Here is an 18,459-nt window from a genome sequence, read left to right as displayed (position 1 = left end):
TGGCCCGTCACTCCGCCTCAGGCCAATGAGAGGTATGCGGGGGCGGGCCAAGGGACCAATGAGATTTCCCCTAGGGACACCGGACATCCAGGCAGGCAAACATACAGTGCTTTCACTAATATAGTATAAGATCGGACTCTGATCATCATACAGCAGTAGAACATTTCTTTAAATAAAACCACTTTTTGGGCGGTGGAAATTCCTTTGTCATTAATTTGTACAGTGTAGATCAGTGATTCCCAACCTTTTTTGTTTGGAGGAACCCTTGAAGTATTTAGAAAATTCTCAGCGAACCCCTATCTGGCATATTAGGTTCGACAAGGGTAAATCACAAATTTTCACACCTCATGAGACCCCTCTATTTCCTACCCTCTACCCATGTATTTCTCTCCCCTCCGTCTCACTCACTCTCCCCACTCTCGCCTCGCATGTATTTATCCCCTGCGTCTCACTCTTACTCCCTCTTTTCCTCACTCCCCCCTCTCTCCTCTCACTCACCCCTACCTTCCGTCAATTACCCCACTCTCACTCAATCCCCCCTATAAAATACATGCCAAAAAAAACCCTGCCCCTAATACATATAACCCCACCCCGCAATACATAATAAAAATACCCCGCCCCTGCCAATACATATTAAAAATGCACCCACCAATACATATTGAACTTGTAAAGTGAGAAGGGCCGAACTGCTCCAAGGAAAACCAGATTCGGGCCGCATGGGTAAAATCATCCTCATATCTCCCCCAGCACCCATCATCATCCTCATATACCCACCCCCCTGCATCTCACATCACCCTCCCCCCTGTATCTCACATCACCCACCACATATATGTCTACCTCAAGCGGGAGAAGAGGCTGGTATCCTGCGGTTGCCGGCGGCAGGACTGCACGTGCTCACTCTAGCTAACAGTAGGCACCGGAAGTACCAGGTCACACTACTAGAGCGCGCTCCTACCCTGCAGTCCTTAGAGGGGGCTCTGAGGAGGCTCTGAGGAGGGGGAGAGCCAGGAAAGCCGTCGCGGGCCACACAGAGTGCGGGCGGTCTATAGGCGGAACCCCTGAGACTGCTCCATGGAACCCTGGTTGGGAATCACTGGTGTAGATATAGTGCCGGGTGCACAGTCAGAAAAAATCAAATAATAGACAAAACTGGGGTGTGAGCACGCATGTTCTATGTGAAACTTTTGTGTTTTGTCACTGAAATTGTATTTTGATGTTTTTGATTGAATGAAAAACTTTTGAGAGTAATTACAATTTCAGTGATAAAACACGAAAGTTTCACTTAATGTGCGTGCTCGCCACACACCCCCTTTTTTTTTTTTTTTTTTGTATATACATATCTGACGTTTTATAAACAGGTAGTGTGGTTGTTTAATGCTCAGGGTGCGGTTCTCTGGGGCTTGTAAGTTGTTTATAATTATTGAAAAATGTCTGAGCACAGCGGAGATAATTTAAGCTGGAGGCAAGTAAAATCAAAAGGTTTTATTAGGCATATAAACCAACTACAAAGAACAAACAAGATCCTCTGATGCGTTTCCCGCATGTGGCGCTTTTTCAAACGGTGATCTGTGGTCTAAAAGTGACTCCCTCAATAGTAGGATCAAGTAGAACTCTCCGCCCCCACTCACACTGATTGAAATGAACAAGGTGAATGAGGGTGAAAACCTGCGGATTGAACTCTTAGAAATCACTCAGAAGCAGCCCAGAAACAGATTAGAAAAAACATATGTACAGTACTAGACAATACCAATAAGTATCACGCATGCCTTTAGCTCTAATTTTAATCACATGGATGTTATAATGTAGACATTTTCTTATAGATGTTTATATTAATGATTTGAATCAGGACATTATTCATTTAAAATGAACTGTCCTATTTATATAATGTAATGACAATACATATTATATAGCCATAAAGATAATAAACATCTACATAAGAAGGGAAAAACAGGCATTCTCTGTACAAAGTTAGAAATTTAAATTGACACATTTGACCACAAAACACTTGTCAAGGATTTGAAACATAGATACAATCTAGCAAACTAAAACAAACACATTGATTATATAAAATGTTACAAATCGAAATATTCCTGTGTGAAAGAGATTACCCAAATCCACACAGGATCATTGATATTGTTTAAAAGAAACCGTTTATTGTAGTTGTAACTTAATCATAACTTTTGAGAGTATAATTACAATCTCAGTGATAAAAACACATAAGTTTCACTTAAAATGCGCGTGCTCGCACACACCCTTTCTTTTTTATTTATTTTTTTTGTATGTACATATGACGTTCTATAAACAGGTAGTGTGGTTGTTTAATGCGCAGGGTGCGGTTCTCTGGGGCTTGTAAGTTGTTTATAATTATCCTTAACTTGTGGATGTCCCAAAAATAGAGGATGATTACATTTTTTTACGCAGGAAATTTTGGTTTTTAGAAGAATGACTTTGTGGCGCCAGTAAAACACTAGTGCAAGTTTAAGGCTGACATTCAGTTAAAGGGGCAGTCAGTCATACATAGCAGGCAAATGTATCCGTGTGATTGTATCCCTTCTCCATTGCTGTCAATGTAACATTTTAGATTCCTCTGAAAAATTTGTTTCTATTTTTTAATGGTAAATGTATTCCTCTTCAATCTGTTTGGCTAATGATGGCAACATAAGCAGTGTAAGGCCTGGGACATAGTAAACACTTTTGTGCTGTTGCTTGCTGCCGCTCGCTCTACCAGGAGCTTTTTGCTGTCCTGGCAGAGGAGACAGCAAGCGTGCTTGGGAGGCGGGTATCACTGTGTGTGTGTCTCACTTGGTAGCTGTCAGTGTGTGTGTGTGTCATTGGGTAACTGTGTGTCACTTTGAAGTGGTATGTGTGTTTGTGTGTCAATGGGGAACCAGTGTGTGTATGTGTGTGTGTGTATATTATATAATATTTTTAAATTTTTTAAAAAAGACGTGAGAATAAATTATTAACGTTGTGCAACTTTGATAAATATACACACACACACACACACACTCACACACACATACATATACACATATACACACAGACACACACACACACACACGGACACATACACACACACACACATACACACACATACACATACACACACACATATACACACATACACACACACACATACACACACACACACATACACACACACACACAGACGCATACACACGCACACACATACACACAGACACACACATACACACAGACACATACACACACAGACACACACAGACACACACTTACACATACACACACAGACACATACACATACACACACACACACACACACATATATACACACACACACACAGACACATATACACACACACACACACAGAGAGACACATACACATACATACACAAACATCTCTGTTCTGCCTCTACTCTGGTCTGGTGGCTCTGCTATCTCAGAACACCGACACAGGAGGGAAAAGAAAAGGCTGCAGCCCCGTTGGATGGGAGCGGTCACGTGACTGCTCCTCCGCTACCCCCAAGCGGCAAAATTTCAAACTCTCCTGTCTCTTCTGATTTTCTCAGCCTCCGCACGCATCAGCAAGCATTCGGAGGGAGAAACTATAGCCGCGCTGATTACAGATGCGGGGGCTTTGTGCATCTGTTCAGCGCGGCTCAGCCTGCCTCAGCGACGCTGATTTCACTATATCCCAGGCCTAAACCAAACAAAAGTAGAAAAGTGTGGGTAAACAATTTGCCTATACAGTCCTTGTTTTACAACGCTTCGTTGTACGACAAACAGCTTATCAGACGCTATTCAATGCATCCCTATGGCCGTTTTTACGACGCCTGAACGGCTTATCTGACGCTCTTATGACGCTTTGCAAAATTGCTACAATTGCCCAATCAGAAGGCTGCAGGTCATGGAAATAATTCTGAACAGTCTGTGTGAAGGTTTAGTAGTTTATTTTAGGCCCTTAACCATGTCTGATAAAAGCAAAAAGCAAAGTGATGTTGCTCCAAAAAGGATTAGAAAATCTATTACCTTAGAGACAAAACATAATAAAGTGCTCTGAGAGGAGACGAACACAGAAATTGAACGTGCCTTGGATATACCTCGCACAACTATTGGTACAATAATTAAAGATAAGGCAAGAATCTTGGAACAAATTAAGGGTACAGCTCCTATGCAAGGCACAACAATAAGGCAATGTGCTGGTCATATTGCTGAGGTAGAAAAACTCCTCATCATATGGCTGGAAGATCAATCCCAGCGTCATGTGCAAATTAATTTAGCCTCAATTCAGGCGAAGGCTTTGAGTCTTTGAGGACATTAAGCACCAGCATGGAGAAGGGTCCACTACGTTCACTGCAAGTAAGGGCTGGTTTATGCGGTTTAAACTTGCATAACATTAAAGTGACCGGGGAAGCTGTTAGTGCTGATGAGGAGGCAGCTAAAACCTTCCCCCGTTGCAATAGCCAAAATTATAGAGGATGGTGGCTATTGCGCTCATCAGGTATTCAATGCAGACGAGACTGGGCTCTACTGGAAAAAAATGCCCAGTAGAAGCTACATTGCAAAAGAGGAAAAAAAATCTATGCCTGGCTTTAAAGTTGCAAAGGACAGGCTGACTTCTGCTTGGATCAAATGCTGCAGGTGATGTAACGCTAAAACCTTTGCTTGTTTATCATGCAGAATACCCTAGGGCATTCAAGGGTTATGCAAAGAGCACACTTCCAGTGATTTGAAAGTCCAACCGTAAGGCATGGGTAATAGGGAAAAAACAAAAGAACAAGGCGCACAACGCACATAGTGTAATAAAGTAAAAAATGTGACTTTATGGTTAAAAGTAAATAGTTCTGCGTACATCAAGTAAGAATAAACAAGCAGTTGGTATATAGGTTTACCACACCAGGAGATGACACTGTGCGACACCCTCGGATGGATCTCAGCATGCAATGGGTCTGGAGTCGTCTCATCTGTCCCTTACAGCATCCTCCGTTTGGGGGTGGTAGGTGGATATGTCCCTTGTAGAGAGCCCCACAGCACACAGCTCACAGGGTGGTAAAGAAGCCGCAGGAATCAGCGTCCATGGATCACTGCACCGTTTGCCGCCACTCCTCGTTGGGCGCTCGGCAATGACGTCACGAGTCGCTCCTCAATGACGTCATCGCCGAGCGCGCAGTGTCATCTCCTGGTGTGGTAAACCTATATACCAACTGCTTGTTTATTCTTACTTGATGTACGCAGAACTATTTACTTTTAACCATAAAGTCACATTTTTTACTTTATTACACTATGTGCGTTGTGCGCCTTGTTCTTTTGTTTTTTGTCTAGTTCCTGGGGTGTCGAGCCACCCCCAAGAAAGGCTGCAGATCCACGATTAGTGCCAGATCTACACTTAAGGTCCACAACATAGTTTGTTTAATCACGATGCACTGTTCACTTGATATTTGCTGTTCACTAGTTATTAGCTGCGCACTATCACTTTTTTCTATTATGGGTAATAGGGAGCCTTTTTGAGGACTGGTTCCAACATCATTTTATCGCAGCTGTGCAATTATATTGCACAAGGCAGAACCTTGATTTTAAAGCATTGCTCCTCCTGGACAATGCTCCTGGCCATCCCGTGTACCTGGATGACCACCATCCAAATGTCATGGTGGTGTTCATGCTCCCCAACACCACCTCATTGATACAGCCGATGGACCAGGGGGTTATCGCTTCCTTTCAGACCTACTATCTAAGGCAAACATTTGCCCAGGCCATCAGAAACTAGAAAAAAGGATGGTGTAATTAGCGCTAAAAAATATGTGTACAAATACAATTCAAATATTAACAACGACGTGATGAAAATTACAATAGGCAAGGCTGCCAGGAATAACTAACCCGAACACAGTTAGTGATAGACAAAAAGAAAAACAATACAGACCGGCGCCTTAAAGTCCAAATGGGAGATATAAAAGTTCAATGGATGATTAGAAATATCCAATGGATGTTGATCTGGTCCAGTGGACAGCAGGTTCCTCAGCAGCAGAATAATTATGACATGCAGGGGAGACAAGAGAATAAGATCATAGTGTAATACTGTAAGATTGATACAAAAAACACATAGACATAGACAAACATACACAAACAACACTAAACAGTAGGCTGACTAATATTAAGGATTATTTAATGAACATAATAAAATGCAGGTAACTGGTGACGAGCAGGTCTAGGATCCGGTGTGTAAAAAACGGAATCCTACTTGCAGCAGGTCCCTAGAACAAGCGCAGGTAAGAATGGTGTAGATGTCCGACGGGTAGTGCTGATGTGTAGATGCCTGTTGGAGCTTCCCTCATCCACTGCCGATGATGGCGATGCTTCCCTTCACCACACGTGACTCTCCTTCGCTGGCGTCCGGAAGTGCGTCACAGCGGGCGGGACCACACACCGGGTACTTCTGCCGATATCAACACTTGTATACTGCGGCTCCAGGGGCTGCTGAAAAGGTCTGCTCCTCTATCAGTAATGCTGCTATATGATTCTCAATGGCCCAACGCGTTTCGTGCGCATGCGCACTTCTTCGGGGGTTAAATGAGCACAGTCCTTGGTGACTTTAAATACAGACAGGGCACACTTCATTGGTTAATTAAAGTGTCACTCACAGTTCGTTTATGCAAACCGTGATTGGATGCACTGCCTGTCAATCACGTCCTGTGTACAAGTCAGCCTTAACATACAACTAGACAACATATATACAAAAATTTACATACATATATACCTTAAAAATACATAAAATTCAACTGTTATTACTGATCATGCCTAATACACCTACTTAATCAGAATATAACACATATTATAATGTATGCACATAGTGCAATTAATAATGTTTTTCTTTTAAATAGTTTTTCTCCATATTGATGTGACCTCATTTGCACGCTATTGGCTTTCATGATTGCAGCAGCTATTACTTGCTGAAAAACCCATTTTAAAAGATCTATATTAAAAATAAAAATATATATTATATAAATATATATAAGAATATATTATATATTCATTTAAACCTTATAATTTATAAAAAAACTTTTGTTTAAAAAACTTTTGTTTTTAAAAAATCATTTTAAAAAAACATTTTATAAAATTATTTTAAAAAGACGCCTAGATCAAAATCAATGTTGAGTCCGTTAGGTGAGAGTGTCTTTAATTCATAGATCCAGTAGGCTTCACGCCTACTGATCTGTTTCAATAAATTACCACCTCTCCAATTTTGTTGTACAGTTTCAATGGCTTGACATTTAAGACCCATCGGGTTCCTGTTATGATAGATGTTAAAATGGTGTGACACACTATGTGTATTTAAACCTCTTTTTATATTATAGATGTGTTCATACACTCTTCTTTTATAACATCTTCCAGTTCTACCCACATATTGCAGGCCACACGGGCACTGCAATAGATAAATTACAAATGTGGAATCACAGTTTATTGATGTTTTAATAGTGTATATTTTATCTGTAACATTAGATTGGAAGGTGTCAGTGGTATTACTAAATAAACAAGCCATACATTTGGTGCATTTAAAAAAAAACCTTCTTTTGCTATTTGGTTTTAGTTCTGATTTTTCCAATGGACAACTAGGTGCTAGACGCATCTTAATGTTTGGTGCTTTTGTGAAAATAATTTTTGGTTTCTCCGGGAGACATTTGGATAGAGTCGTATCGCACAAGAGCATGGGCCAATGTTTGTTAAAATCTGACGAATTTTTGGCGCCATCTCATTGTACTGAGTTATAAAAGAGACTCCATTGTTTTGGTTCGATACATTTTTGTTCTTATCTTTATATTCCAACAATGTGTCTCTCTCAATTTTCTCCACCTGAAGGGAAGCTGCCTCGAGTAGATTTTCTGGGTAACTTCTATCACGGAATTTATCTTTAAGCTCACTCGCCTGAAGCGCATACTCCTCTGAATTTGAACAGTTGCGCTTGAGGCGGGTGAGCTGACCCTTAGGAATGTTCCGGATCCAGCTAGGGTTATGCTGGCTGTCTGCCCTAAGGTAGTTATTAGCCTGGACAGACTTGAAGAATGTTTTGGTTTCTATTTTATTGTTACTGATATAAATAGCGAGGTCTAAAAATTCTATATGTTCCTTATGGTGGTTAAATGTAAATTTCAAATCCCTATCGTAAGAGTTTAAATATGTAAAAAACGACTCAAGCTGTACCTGGCTGCCTGACCAAACGAATATAACGTCATCTATGAAACGGCGCCAGAGCACGAGGTGGGCCCCGAGTGGACAGTTGTTCCAAATGTAATCTTCTTCCCAACTGTCCATGAATAGATTTGCATAACTCGGGGCAAACCTCGTGCCCATCGCCGTTCCACAGACCTGTAAAAAGAATTGTGAATTAAATTGAAAGTGATTATGTGTTAAAATAAAATTAATGCTATCAACTAAAAATGACTTTAGTGCTGATGGTGTAGTGTTATCCGATTCTAACTTACGTGTGATGGCCTGACATCCTTTCACATGATTAATGGTGGTATACAGTGATGTCACATCTGCTGTTACCCAGGTATATTCGGGTTTCCACTCCAGATCTCTCAGTAACTGGAGGACATGTGTAGTGTCACGTAAGTAGGATCGGATCTGATGGACTAGTGGTTGAAGATGGTGATCTATAAATAAGGATAAATTAGATGTGAGTGACCCAATACCCGAAATGATAGGCCTGCCAGGAGGATTTGTGAGGCTTTTATGTATTTTGGGGATGAAATAAAAAATAGGAGTGCGTGAAAATTGTGTATTTAAAAACTCAAATTCTTGTTGTGTAATGGCTCCCTTTTCTAAACCAATGTCTAGCATTCTAGTGAGTTCGGTCTCAAACTGGCTTAATGGATTACTGGCAAGGTCTGTATTGTTTTTCTTTTTGTCTATCACTAACTGTGTTCGGGTTAGTTATTCCTGGCAGCCTTGCCTATTGTAATTTTCATCACGTCGTTGTTAATATTTGAATTGTATTTGTACACATATATTTTTTAGCGCTAATTACACCATCCTTTTTTCTAGTTACTGTTTTTCCAACACAGGTGTAGCAGCTTTAAATTTACACTAGTTGATCTATATTAATAATATATATTTGATTATATTGCACCTTTTATTAATATTTGGGTTATTATTTCTCATTCATTATGAGTACACTGTTTCACTCAAGATCCCGCAGAAATATCAATGTGGATCTTATTTTCAATGACCCCCATACGGTCCCTATAGTGGAGCCTAGGGTGGCAGATTTCCATCCTATTATGGTAGAATTAGAAAAGACATTAGTCACTGAGAGCTGGCAGTGGTGGGAGGTTACAACCTTAAGTAAATACTTAGAAAACCATAGAATCCTACTTACGTGACACTACACATGTCCTCCAGTCACTGAGAGATCTGGAGTGGAAACCCGAATATACCTGGGTAACAGCAGATGTGACATCACTGTATACCACCATTAATCATGTGAAAGGATGTCAGGCCATCACACGTAAGTTAGAATCGGATAACACTACACCATCAGCACTAAAGTCATTTTTAGTTGATAGCATTAATTTTATTTTAACACATAATCACTTTCAATTTAATTCACAATTCTTTTTACAGGTCTGTGGAACGGCGATGGGCACGAGGTTTGCCCCGAGTTATGCAAATCTATTCATGGACAGTTGGGAAGAAGATTACATTTGGAACAACTGTCCACTCGGGGCCCACCTCGTGCTCTGGCGCCGTTTCATAGATGACGTTATATTCGTTTGGTCAGGCAGCCAGGTACAGCTTGAGTCGTTTTTTACATATTTAAACTCTAACGATAGGGATTTGAAATTTACATTTAACCACCATAAGGAACATATAGAATTTTTAGACCTCGCTATTTATATCAGTAACAATAAAATAGAAACCAAAACATTCTTCAAGTCTGTCCAGGCTAATAACTACCTTAGGGCAGACAGCCAGCATAACCCTAGCTGGATCCGGAACATTCCTAAGGGTCAGCTCACCCGCCTCAAGCGCAACTGTTCAAATTCAGAGGAGTATGCGCTTCAGGCGAGTGAGCTTAAAGATAAATTCCGTGATAGAAGTTACCCAGAAAATCTACTCGAGGCAGCTTCCCTTCAGGTGGAGAAAATTGAGAGAGACACATTGTTGGAATATAAAGATAAGAACAAAAATGTATCGAACCAAAACAATGGAGTCTCTTTTATAACTCAGTACAATGAGATGGCGCCAAAAATTTGTCAGATTTTTAACAAACATTGGCCCATGCTCTTGTGCGATACGACTCTATCCAAATGTCTCCCGGAGAAACCAAAAATTATTTTCACAAAAGCACCAAACATTAAGATGCGTCTAGCACCTAGTTGTCCATTGGAAAAATCAGAACTAAAACCAAATAGCAAAAGAAGGGTGTTTTTTAAATGCACCAAATGTATGGCTTGTTCATTTAGTAATACCACTGACACCTTCCAATCTAATGTTACAGATAAAATATACACTATTAAAACATCAATAAACTGTGATTCCACATTTGTAATTTATCTATTGCAGTGCCCGTGTGGCCTGCAATATGTTGGTAGAACTGGAAGATGTTATAAAAGAAGAGTGTATGAACACATCTATAATATAAAAAGAGGTTTAAATACACATAGTGTGTCACACCATTTTAACATCTATCATAACAGGAACCCGATGGGTCTTAAATGTCAAGCCATTGAAACTGTACAACAAAATTGGAGAGGTGGTAATTTATTGAAACAGATCAGTAGGCGTGAAGCCTACTGGATCTATGAATTAAAGACACTCTCACCTAACGGACTCAACATTGATTTTGATCTAGGCGTCTTTTTAAAATAATTTTATAAAATGTTTTTTTTAAATGATTTTTTAAAAACAAAAGTTTTTTAAACAAAAGTTTTTTTATAAATTATAAGGTTTAAATGAATATATAATATATTCTTATATATATTTATATAATATATATTTTTATTTTTAATATAGATCTTTTAAAATGGGTTTTTCAGCAAGTAATAGCTGCTGCAATCATGAAAGCCAATAGCGTGCAAATGAGGTCACATCAATATGGAGAAAAACTATTTAAAAGAAAAACATTATTAATTGCACTATGTGCATACATTATAATATGTGTTATATTCTGATTAAGTAGGTGTATTAGGCATGATCAGTAATAACAGTTGAATTTTATGTATTTTTAAGGTATATATGTATGTAAATTTTTGTATATATGTTGTCTAGTTGTATGTTAAGGCTGACTTGTACACAGGACGTGATTGACAGGCAGTGCATCCAATCACGGTTTGCATAAACGAACTGTGAGTGACACTTTAATTAACCAATGAAGTGTGCCCTGTCTGTATTTAAAGTCACCAAGGACTGTGCTCATTTAACCCCTGAAGAAGTGCGCATGCGCACGAAACGCGTTGGGCCATTGAGAATCATATAGCAGCATTACTGATAGAGGAGCAGACCTTTTCAGCAGCCCCTGGAGCCGCAGTATACAAGTGTTGATATCGGCAGAAGTACCCGGTGTGTTGTCCCGCCCGCTGTGACGCACTTCCGGACGCCAGCGAAGGAGAGTCACGTGTGGTGAAGGGAAGCATCGCCATCATCGGCAGTGGATGAGGGAAGCTCCCACAGGCATCTACACATCAGCACTACCCGTCGGACATCTACACCATTCTTACCTGCGCTTGTTCTAGGGACCTGCTGCAAGTAGGATTCCGGTTTTTACACACCGGATCCTAGACCTGCTCGTCACCAGTTACCTGCATTTTATTATGTTCATTAAATAATCCTTAATATTAGTCAGCCTACTGTTTAGTGTTGTTTGTGTATGTTTGTCTATGTCTATGTGTTTTTTGTATCAATCTTACAGTATTACACTATGATCTTATTCTCTTGTCTCCCCTGCATGTCATAATTATTCTGCTGCTGAGGAACCTGCTGTCCACTGGACCAGATCAACATCCATTGGATATTTCTAATCATCCATTGAACTTTTATATCTCCCATTTGGACTTTAAGGCGCCGGTCTGTATTGTTTTTCTTCCAGGCCATCAGAGCAACTGATGTGGAAGGAGGTCCAACCTTGAAATAATTTTGGATGGGTTACAACATTCTCCATGCAGTGAGAAACAAACATCGGAGATGCATGGAATGAGGTCAAACAATCCAATTTAAATGGAGTTTGCGGTAATTTGCGCCCTGATTTTGTGTCTGATGTCCAAGGCCTTACAGAGACTGTTGCAGAGGTTACAGAAACTGTTGTGCAAATGGCCAGAGATCTCAACTTGGAGGTGGAAATCGAGGATATTGAGGAGTTGCTCGCCTCACATGCTAACGAGTTGAGCAATGAAGAACTGATGCAATTAGAAGAGCAAAAAATTGCTGACAAGGAGGCCCACCAATCTGCTGAAGTGGCACAGCCACGTAAATCTTTATGAACCAAAATGTTGACTGCAGCATTCAAGCACATTGATAGCGCACTGGCCATATTTGAGGAAATTACAGTTCAACAGTCAGTCGCCGGGTGTCCAACCAAATCAGCTGCTATAGAGAGATCTACAGGCAGAAAACGAAAGGATTTGTCCAGACTTCATTGAAGAGCTTCTTCAAGAAGTCCAAACCTTCAAGTCCACCTGCATCACCCCCATGAAGTCCGTTATCCGTTGAAGATCCCCCCCCCTCAATCATCTTCCTCCAATAATTGATGTTTTTTTTCTCATAATGTACATTACTGTACAGAATATAGTTTTTACACAGTTCTGAATCAATAAATATAATGTTTACATCATAATCTGTGTGCTGCATATCTTATTGCCTGCGTGAAATATTTTGTGTATTTTAGCATTAAAAATGCCTTCAGGAACGGAACATTTGATTTAAACAGTGTTCCTATGGGAAATGTGATTCGCTTTACGACGCTTCGCTCTCCGACGCCATTTTGAGTAACTCATTGCGTCAGATAACCGAGGACCGCCTGTAGATACATCGTTACAAAAGAGAATGGGTGAAGATTGTAGTACCAAAATGCATTGTGGTGTTTTCACACACAAGTTTAACAAAGTGCTATAAAAATACTTTTGACACAAAACAATCGCATACAACAGGGGTTCTCAACTCCAGTCACTGAGATCCCCAATCAGGTCAGGTTTTACCGATGTGCTGAAGCAGGGATATTGTTAAAACCTGACCTGTTGGGGAGTGGTGGGGCGGCCTGAGGACTAGAGTTGAGAACTCCTGCATTGTCATAGGAGGGGGCAGTGCCCCTCTAAATATATGTCTTGTTTAAACAATGTAAAATGATGGAAGTGAACACAATACATTATTTTCTCTCTCTGTATAACAGTTGGTGAAAGGCCTTCAGCAGGAGCTGAATCGGCTCTACAGCCTTTTCTGTTCTCGGAATCCTGAATTTGAAGAGAGAGGAGGGAAAGTCTCGATTGTATCCCATTCATTGGGATGTGTGATCACCTATGATATAATGACTGGGTGGAATCCCGGTATTCTCTATGAACAACTGGTGCAACAGGAAGACGAAGAAGCTGAAGTTCATTGGCTAAGTTATGAAGAACAACATCTCCTTCGAGAGCTTTACTTGACGAAACAACGGTAAGGAATGTAGCAGTTCTTTTACTCTTCATTGCTGGTAGAGAACATTTTCTGCATCTGTTAGTTGGCCATTACAGTAACCTCTGGTATAGAGTTTGAGGGTTATTCATTAAACTGTGATAGTGCCCATCAAGACACCTAGTGCACAGAAACTCCTATTAATGTGGGATTGTGCACTGATTGGCTCACTTGCCGTATGAATTGTATCTAGATGTGTTTTGATGTAAATTGACCAAACAGATATTTTGATCTTGCCTGAGCCTTATCACATTCTAAGACGGTCCAATTCTGTGCAGTGTGTATTCACTTATAATAGGATAAATTGCAAAAGGGAAGAATTATATAATGCACATATTATCCACATATAAAATTGATCTCAAATTCTGCAAATCTGTTGCTCCCCAATCCCATCTCTCTCTTTTTTTAATTTATTTATTTTTTACTGTGAAATTATATGCATAGAGTATATGATACAGCTGCAAAAAATGGCAGTGTGAAACTAAACTATTCTTTTGTCTTTATCAATAAAGAAAATCAGTGATTATGTTAATAGGGCTCATCAATTTGTTTTCCCAAAGGGACTGATCATAAAATAAATGAGTGGAAGGGCCACAAGCATTGTAATATAATTTAGGATACATTTAAACAGTTATAAATGCTTGCAAAATGTTGCAAGTATATTAATTGCCACATCTCTTTGCCAGTGAGATTTAGGCCGCGTCCATGTTTAGTGCTTGCGGGCGGAGGCGCGCTTCCGCTCGGCACTGAGCCCCTACAGCCGCAATGAGAGCAGCTTTAGTAGGGGCTCGCCTACGCTTCTGCGCGCTTGCGGAAGCGTAGCTCTTAAGGAAATTTAAAATTTCCCCGATTGCCGGCGCGCAGGGCCGGTCATGTGAGCGGTTCGCCCAATGAGAGCGAACCAGCTCCGTGACGTCACTGGCCCGGACGGCGCGCTTTTTAAGGCCAGGGAAATCACCCGCTTTCCCTGAGCCTCAGCGCGACTCCGCACGCCAGCAGGAACCCTGGCCGAGGCCCAAGTGTGAACAAAATTACAGTTGACAGCCTGGCAACTACAATGAAATTGGAAGAAGCAGACTGTCCAAGGGCTACTACAAAACCATTTGTTAGCCGCGGTTACCCGCCGGCCGCCAGTCAGAGTCCAGTCTTACAAGTTGTTTTAAGGATATTTGTAAAGTTAAAAGCAAATGTATTAACGAAATGTGCTATATAATGTATTATTAATTGTTCCCATTTGTAGATTAAAAGAATTGGAGGACAGATTACATGGATTGAAAAACACTTCGTTGTCTAATGCCCCTGCCTTAAAATTTAAGGTAAACTATTTTTTTTGTGTGTGATGGAAGGGGGATTTGGTCGCATTGCCATTATATGATATGGAATGCAGAAAATGAGTGGCCTCCAGTATTAAGACTGCGTTTAAGGCATCCAGTAATGAAATGCAAAATCCTTTTCCGTGCCAGAGGACTTGTACTACAATACTGACGGACACTGCCCGAGGGGGTTATGTATCTCTTAATTGTACTAAGATTGACAGAACATTTAACTGCAACCAAACTCTTATTCCATTTAGGTTGAGAATTTCTTCTGTATGGGATCGCCCTTATCGGTCTTTTTGGCATTGCGTGGCATCCGTCCAGAAAATCGTGGAACTCAAGATCGTATTTTGTCCAAAGCTATTTGTAACCGTCTGTTTAATATTTTCCACCCCACTGATCCAGTGGTGAGTGTCTGGTTTTTTTTTTTGGATGGTCAGGGGGGGGTTGTAATGTGCATTAAAGGTCCTAATTAATGTATCCTTCCTCTGAATTTTGGAAGGCGATCTTAACAGCTGTTTGAAAGTAGGACGAAGGCTTTTAGTTGCAAAAAAAGAATCTTACATTTGCAAAATCATCACATTTAAAGTTTGTGGCATTATGATTCACCTCTAGATGCCTATGTAAAGCAGTCCTTCCCTTTAACGGTTTCCTCCCCCCTTCCCCCCAATCTTTATTTATTTTATTTGTTTCTATACAGGATTGGAGCCATGAACTCCTCCTGGAGATGAACCTGGCTATTTTCAGCTCCAGGAGGAGAAGCTAAGATGCTTTAATGGTGGTTACAGGTATTACTTCCTGATTTTGCAAGTTCCCTATTGATTTGAGATTTGGCAACCATTTTGTTTTCCCTGGAGGGAGATTTAAACCCAGTAACATCACTGGTACATATCTCGTGAACCAGGGAGGAGGGTGTCCCCGGAACTGAAAATAGCATGGTTCAGTTCTGGGGGAAACCCCATGTTCTCAATATATATAAAACAAAACAAACCACTAAAAAAAAAAAAAAAGAGGTTGTGGGGTATTGCTGCTTTAAGATGCTGGAATATACAGAGGTTTGCATGGGTCTGGCAACCGACATCTTGCTTCCCATTGGCCTGAATACTAATGTTGCTATTGGTAATAGAAAAAATATATAGAGAGCCTCCTATTGGTAGTTTAGATTAATATGTTTAGTCAACTAAATGGACATAGTGCTCAAGCAGATGCCACAGTTATCTACATTTAGGTGCGTACATTGTACTAAATTAGTTTTTGGTTTCTGTCCTTTTTATTTTTTCCTGTTTGTCATTTGCAGGCCTATAGACTTGAGCCCTTAATACTGAAGCATTACAACAATATTTCACCTGTTCAGATTCACTCGTCTAACACAACAAACTCCATGCCCTACAAGCAATTGAAGCCATGCTTTATCAACCCATCCAAAGAAACTACCTCAATTTCTGACAATGAAAGCATACCGAGCCCAAGCACTTCACCAGTTCTGCCTCGACGACACTATGGCGAGTCAATAACAAATATAGGCAAAGCAAGTATATTAGGTAAAGTTTGTGTAGCAGTTTCCACTTCACTGTGGAGTGAACCACAGTACTAACTGATCTGTGGGAAAGTTTACTTGGGACAAATGATTCAGAGGCGAGGCAGAAATTTGTGCCTCCTGCCCTTAAAATCTTGTTGGTTACCAAATTAATTATGCAGTTCAAATTTCAGAGAACTCTGTTATTTAGGAAACTGCTGGAAAATATTACTATTTAGGAAACTGCTAGAAAATAAAAATAAATGCAATTTTGTGACTATAGGCTATAACATGTGGTGCAAGCTGCGTCTTATGTCTGAGTTTTCTATGACCTGATCGTGAAATTTTGATGTTGGCAGTATTTGTCAGGTTTAGGTTTTATGTTCAAAATCACTATTTCAATAGAGTTCACAAAACCTGAACATGAGTTCTTTATTATTCCCCTTTTCTGGATTTCCTCCATCCTAAATTTTCTTGAATTTGAAGAGTAAATGAGTTCTTCAGTATTGGGTGAAACCTTTTTTTTTAATTTGGACTCACAATAGATATTATAAGACAAGCTTTCGAGAGTTTTCTCTCCTTCAGGTCAAGCAATAATGATTTGAAAAAAATCTATGGTGCTTTAAGACCAATGAATAAGAATTGTTACCACAACCAGTTAGCCAAGCTCACAAATTTGTAGTTTAACATCATATTCCATTTAACTTGTACCTTCTGTTTAGTTTGATGGCATAGCACCACATCTACTGATTTGCATTTCATTATTACATAGTAATATATATATATATATATATTATATATTTTTTTTAATTATTTTAGATGGTTGACATTTGTTCCATTTTCAAATTAAAATACTATTGCTTCAGATGTACGACACTAAACATACATTTGTGTTTTTTTTTTCCCCTGAATATACAGCTACTTACGTTTTTGGTGAAAGTCTAACATTAATTCAGTAGAGGGTTTTAAACTATACTAATGTTGATAGCCCACTTTCATAGGAGAAAGCTGCACATGTGTATCTTAGAATTGCAATTAGTAAACTTTTCAGAACGTTCTATTTGCACACGCAACATAAGAGCAGTACAAAGGATAAAAGTGGTATGTTTGTATTCCTGAATCCTGCTTATTGCTTTGTGCTTGCTGTAAAATTAGAAACTACATTTCTTCTATAGAATTTTACGTTTGTAACAGACATTTTTTTTTTATTATGAAAAATATATATTTTGGTTGGGAAATTCATTTGATTCCTGCAACACATTGTTTGGCAAAAGTGACCTATTTTTTTTTATTATTATTATTTTGCATGTAAATGTTCTGTTGGCAAAAACAAGCATGGCATTACCTATGAGCTAAGTAAAATCATTTGCATAGAACCCCATTGACATGCCGCTACCTTTTTGAGCTACATGAAATCCTTTGGGAATAACCCCATTGACCTAATAGCCAACCTCAACATAGCACAGTGTTACCAGATGGCTCAATATGGATATTTTAAAGGTGTAATCCCACTTTGTTGGCCAGTTGAATTTCTTGGGGGCCCCCCAATGAGGTAGTGTCTATCAAGTGTTTTCTTAAGATTATCCCACCCTTTCCTTATGAGAGAGCCAATAAAGATAAGGGAAGGGGGGACAATACCTGTACAAGCACTTGCTGATCACACAGTGACATCACACGAAAGGGAGCAGCCAGAGGAAATCACACCCTTCCCAAAGTCTAACTTCAAAAATAAATGAAAAATACTTATAGGTGCCCGATTTGGGTAAAAAAAAGGCATCAATTGCCCAGATGAAACCCCTTAAATATCTCCCTGGAATTGGCTCACTTTGGTCCTAGGAGGGATTGCCCCTTTAATACCTGCATTTTTCATTTTCTCATTGATGTTTATCTACCGTATGTATTTTGTAACTTGCTAAAGAAAAATGCATGTCCTTCATTTAATTTTTTATAAACCACAAATGTAATTGACACATTGTTTATTTTGTTGC

General features: G+C 39.7%; 2 protein-coding genes across 6 annotated transcripts in view; both read left to right on the top strand.

Moving 5' to 3' along the window:
* The window catches only part of LOC142503114 (galectin-3-like), a 506,920-nt gene that overhangs the window by 252,955 nt on the left and 235,506 nt on the right, over positions 1-18,459 (top strand). The window lies entirely within an intron of this gene.
* Positions 1-18,459, top strand: part of DDHD1 (DDHD domain containing 1) — a 56,499-nt gene that overhangs the window by 34,637 nt on the left and 3,403 nt on the right. For 4 of the 5 annotated variants that reach the window (XM_075615124.1, XM_075615123.1, XM_075615121.1 and 1 more), the window contains 4 exons: positions 13,359-13,621; positions 14,880-14,955; positions 15,213-15,362; positions 16,253-16,496. In XM_075615124.1, the coding sequence (XP_075471239.1) occupies positions 13,359-13,621; positions 14,880-14,955; positions 15,213-15,362; positions 16,253-16,496 (733 nt within the window). The remainder of the gene's footprint in view (positions 1-13,358; positions 13,622-14,879; positions 14,956-15,212; positions 15,363-16,252; positions 16,497-18,459) is intronic. The other variant, XM_075615122.1, reaches the window with a different exon arrangement.

This window comes from Ascaphus truei, chromosome 9 (genome assembly GCF_040206685.1).
Source record: "Ascaphus truei isolate aAscTru1 chromosome 9, aAscTru1.hap1, whole genome shotgun sequence".
NCBI classification, from domain to species: domain Eukaryota; kingdom Metazoa; phylum Chordata; class Amphibia; order Anura; family Ascaphidae; genus Ascaphus; species Ascaphus truei.
The sequence above is the reverse complement of the archived record's forward strand: the minus strand, read 5'-3'. Positions and strand labels throughout refer to the sequence as shown.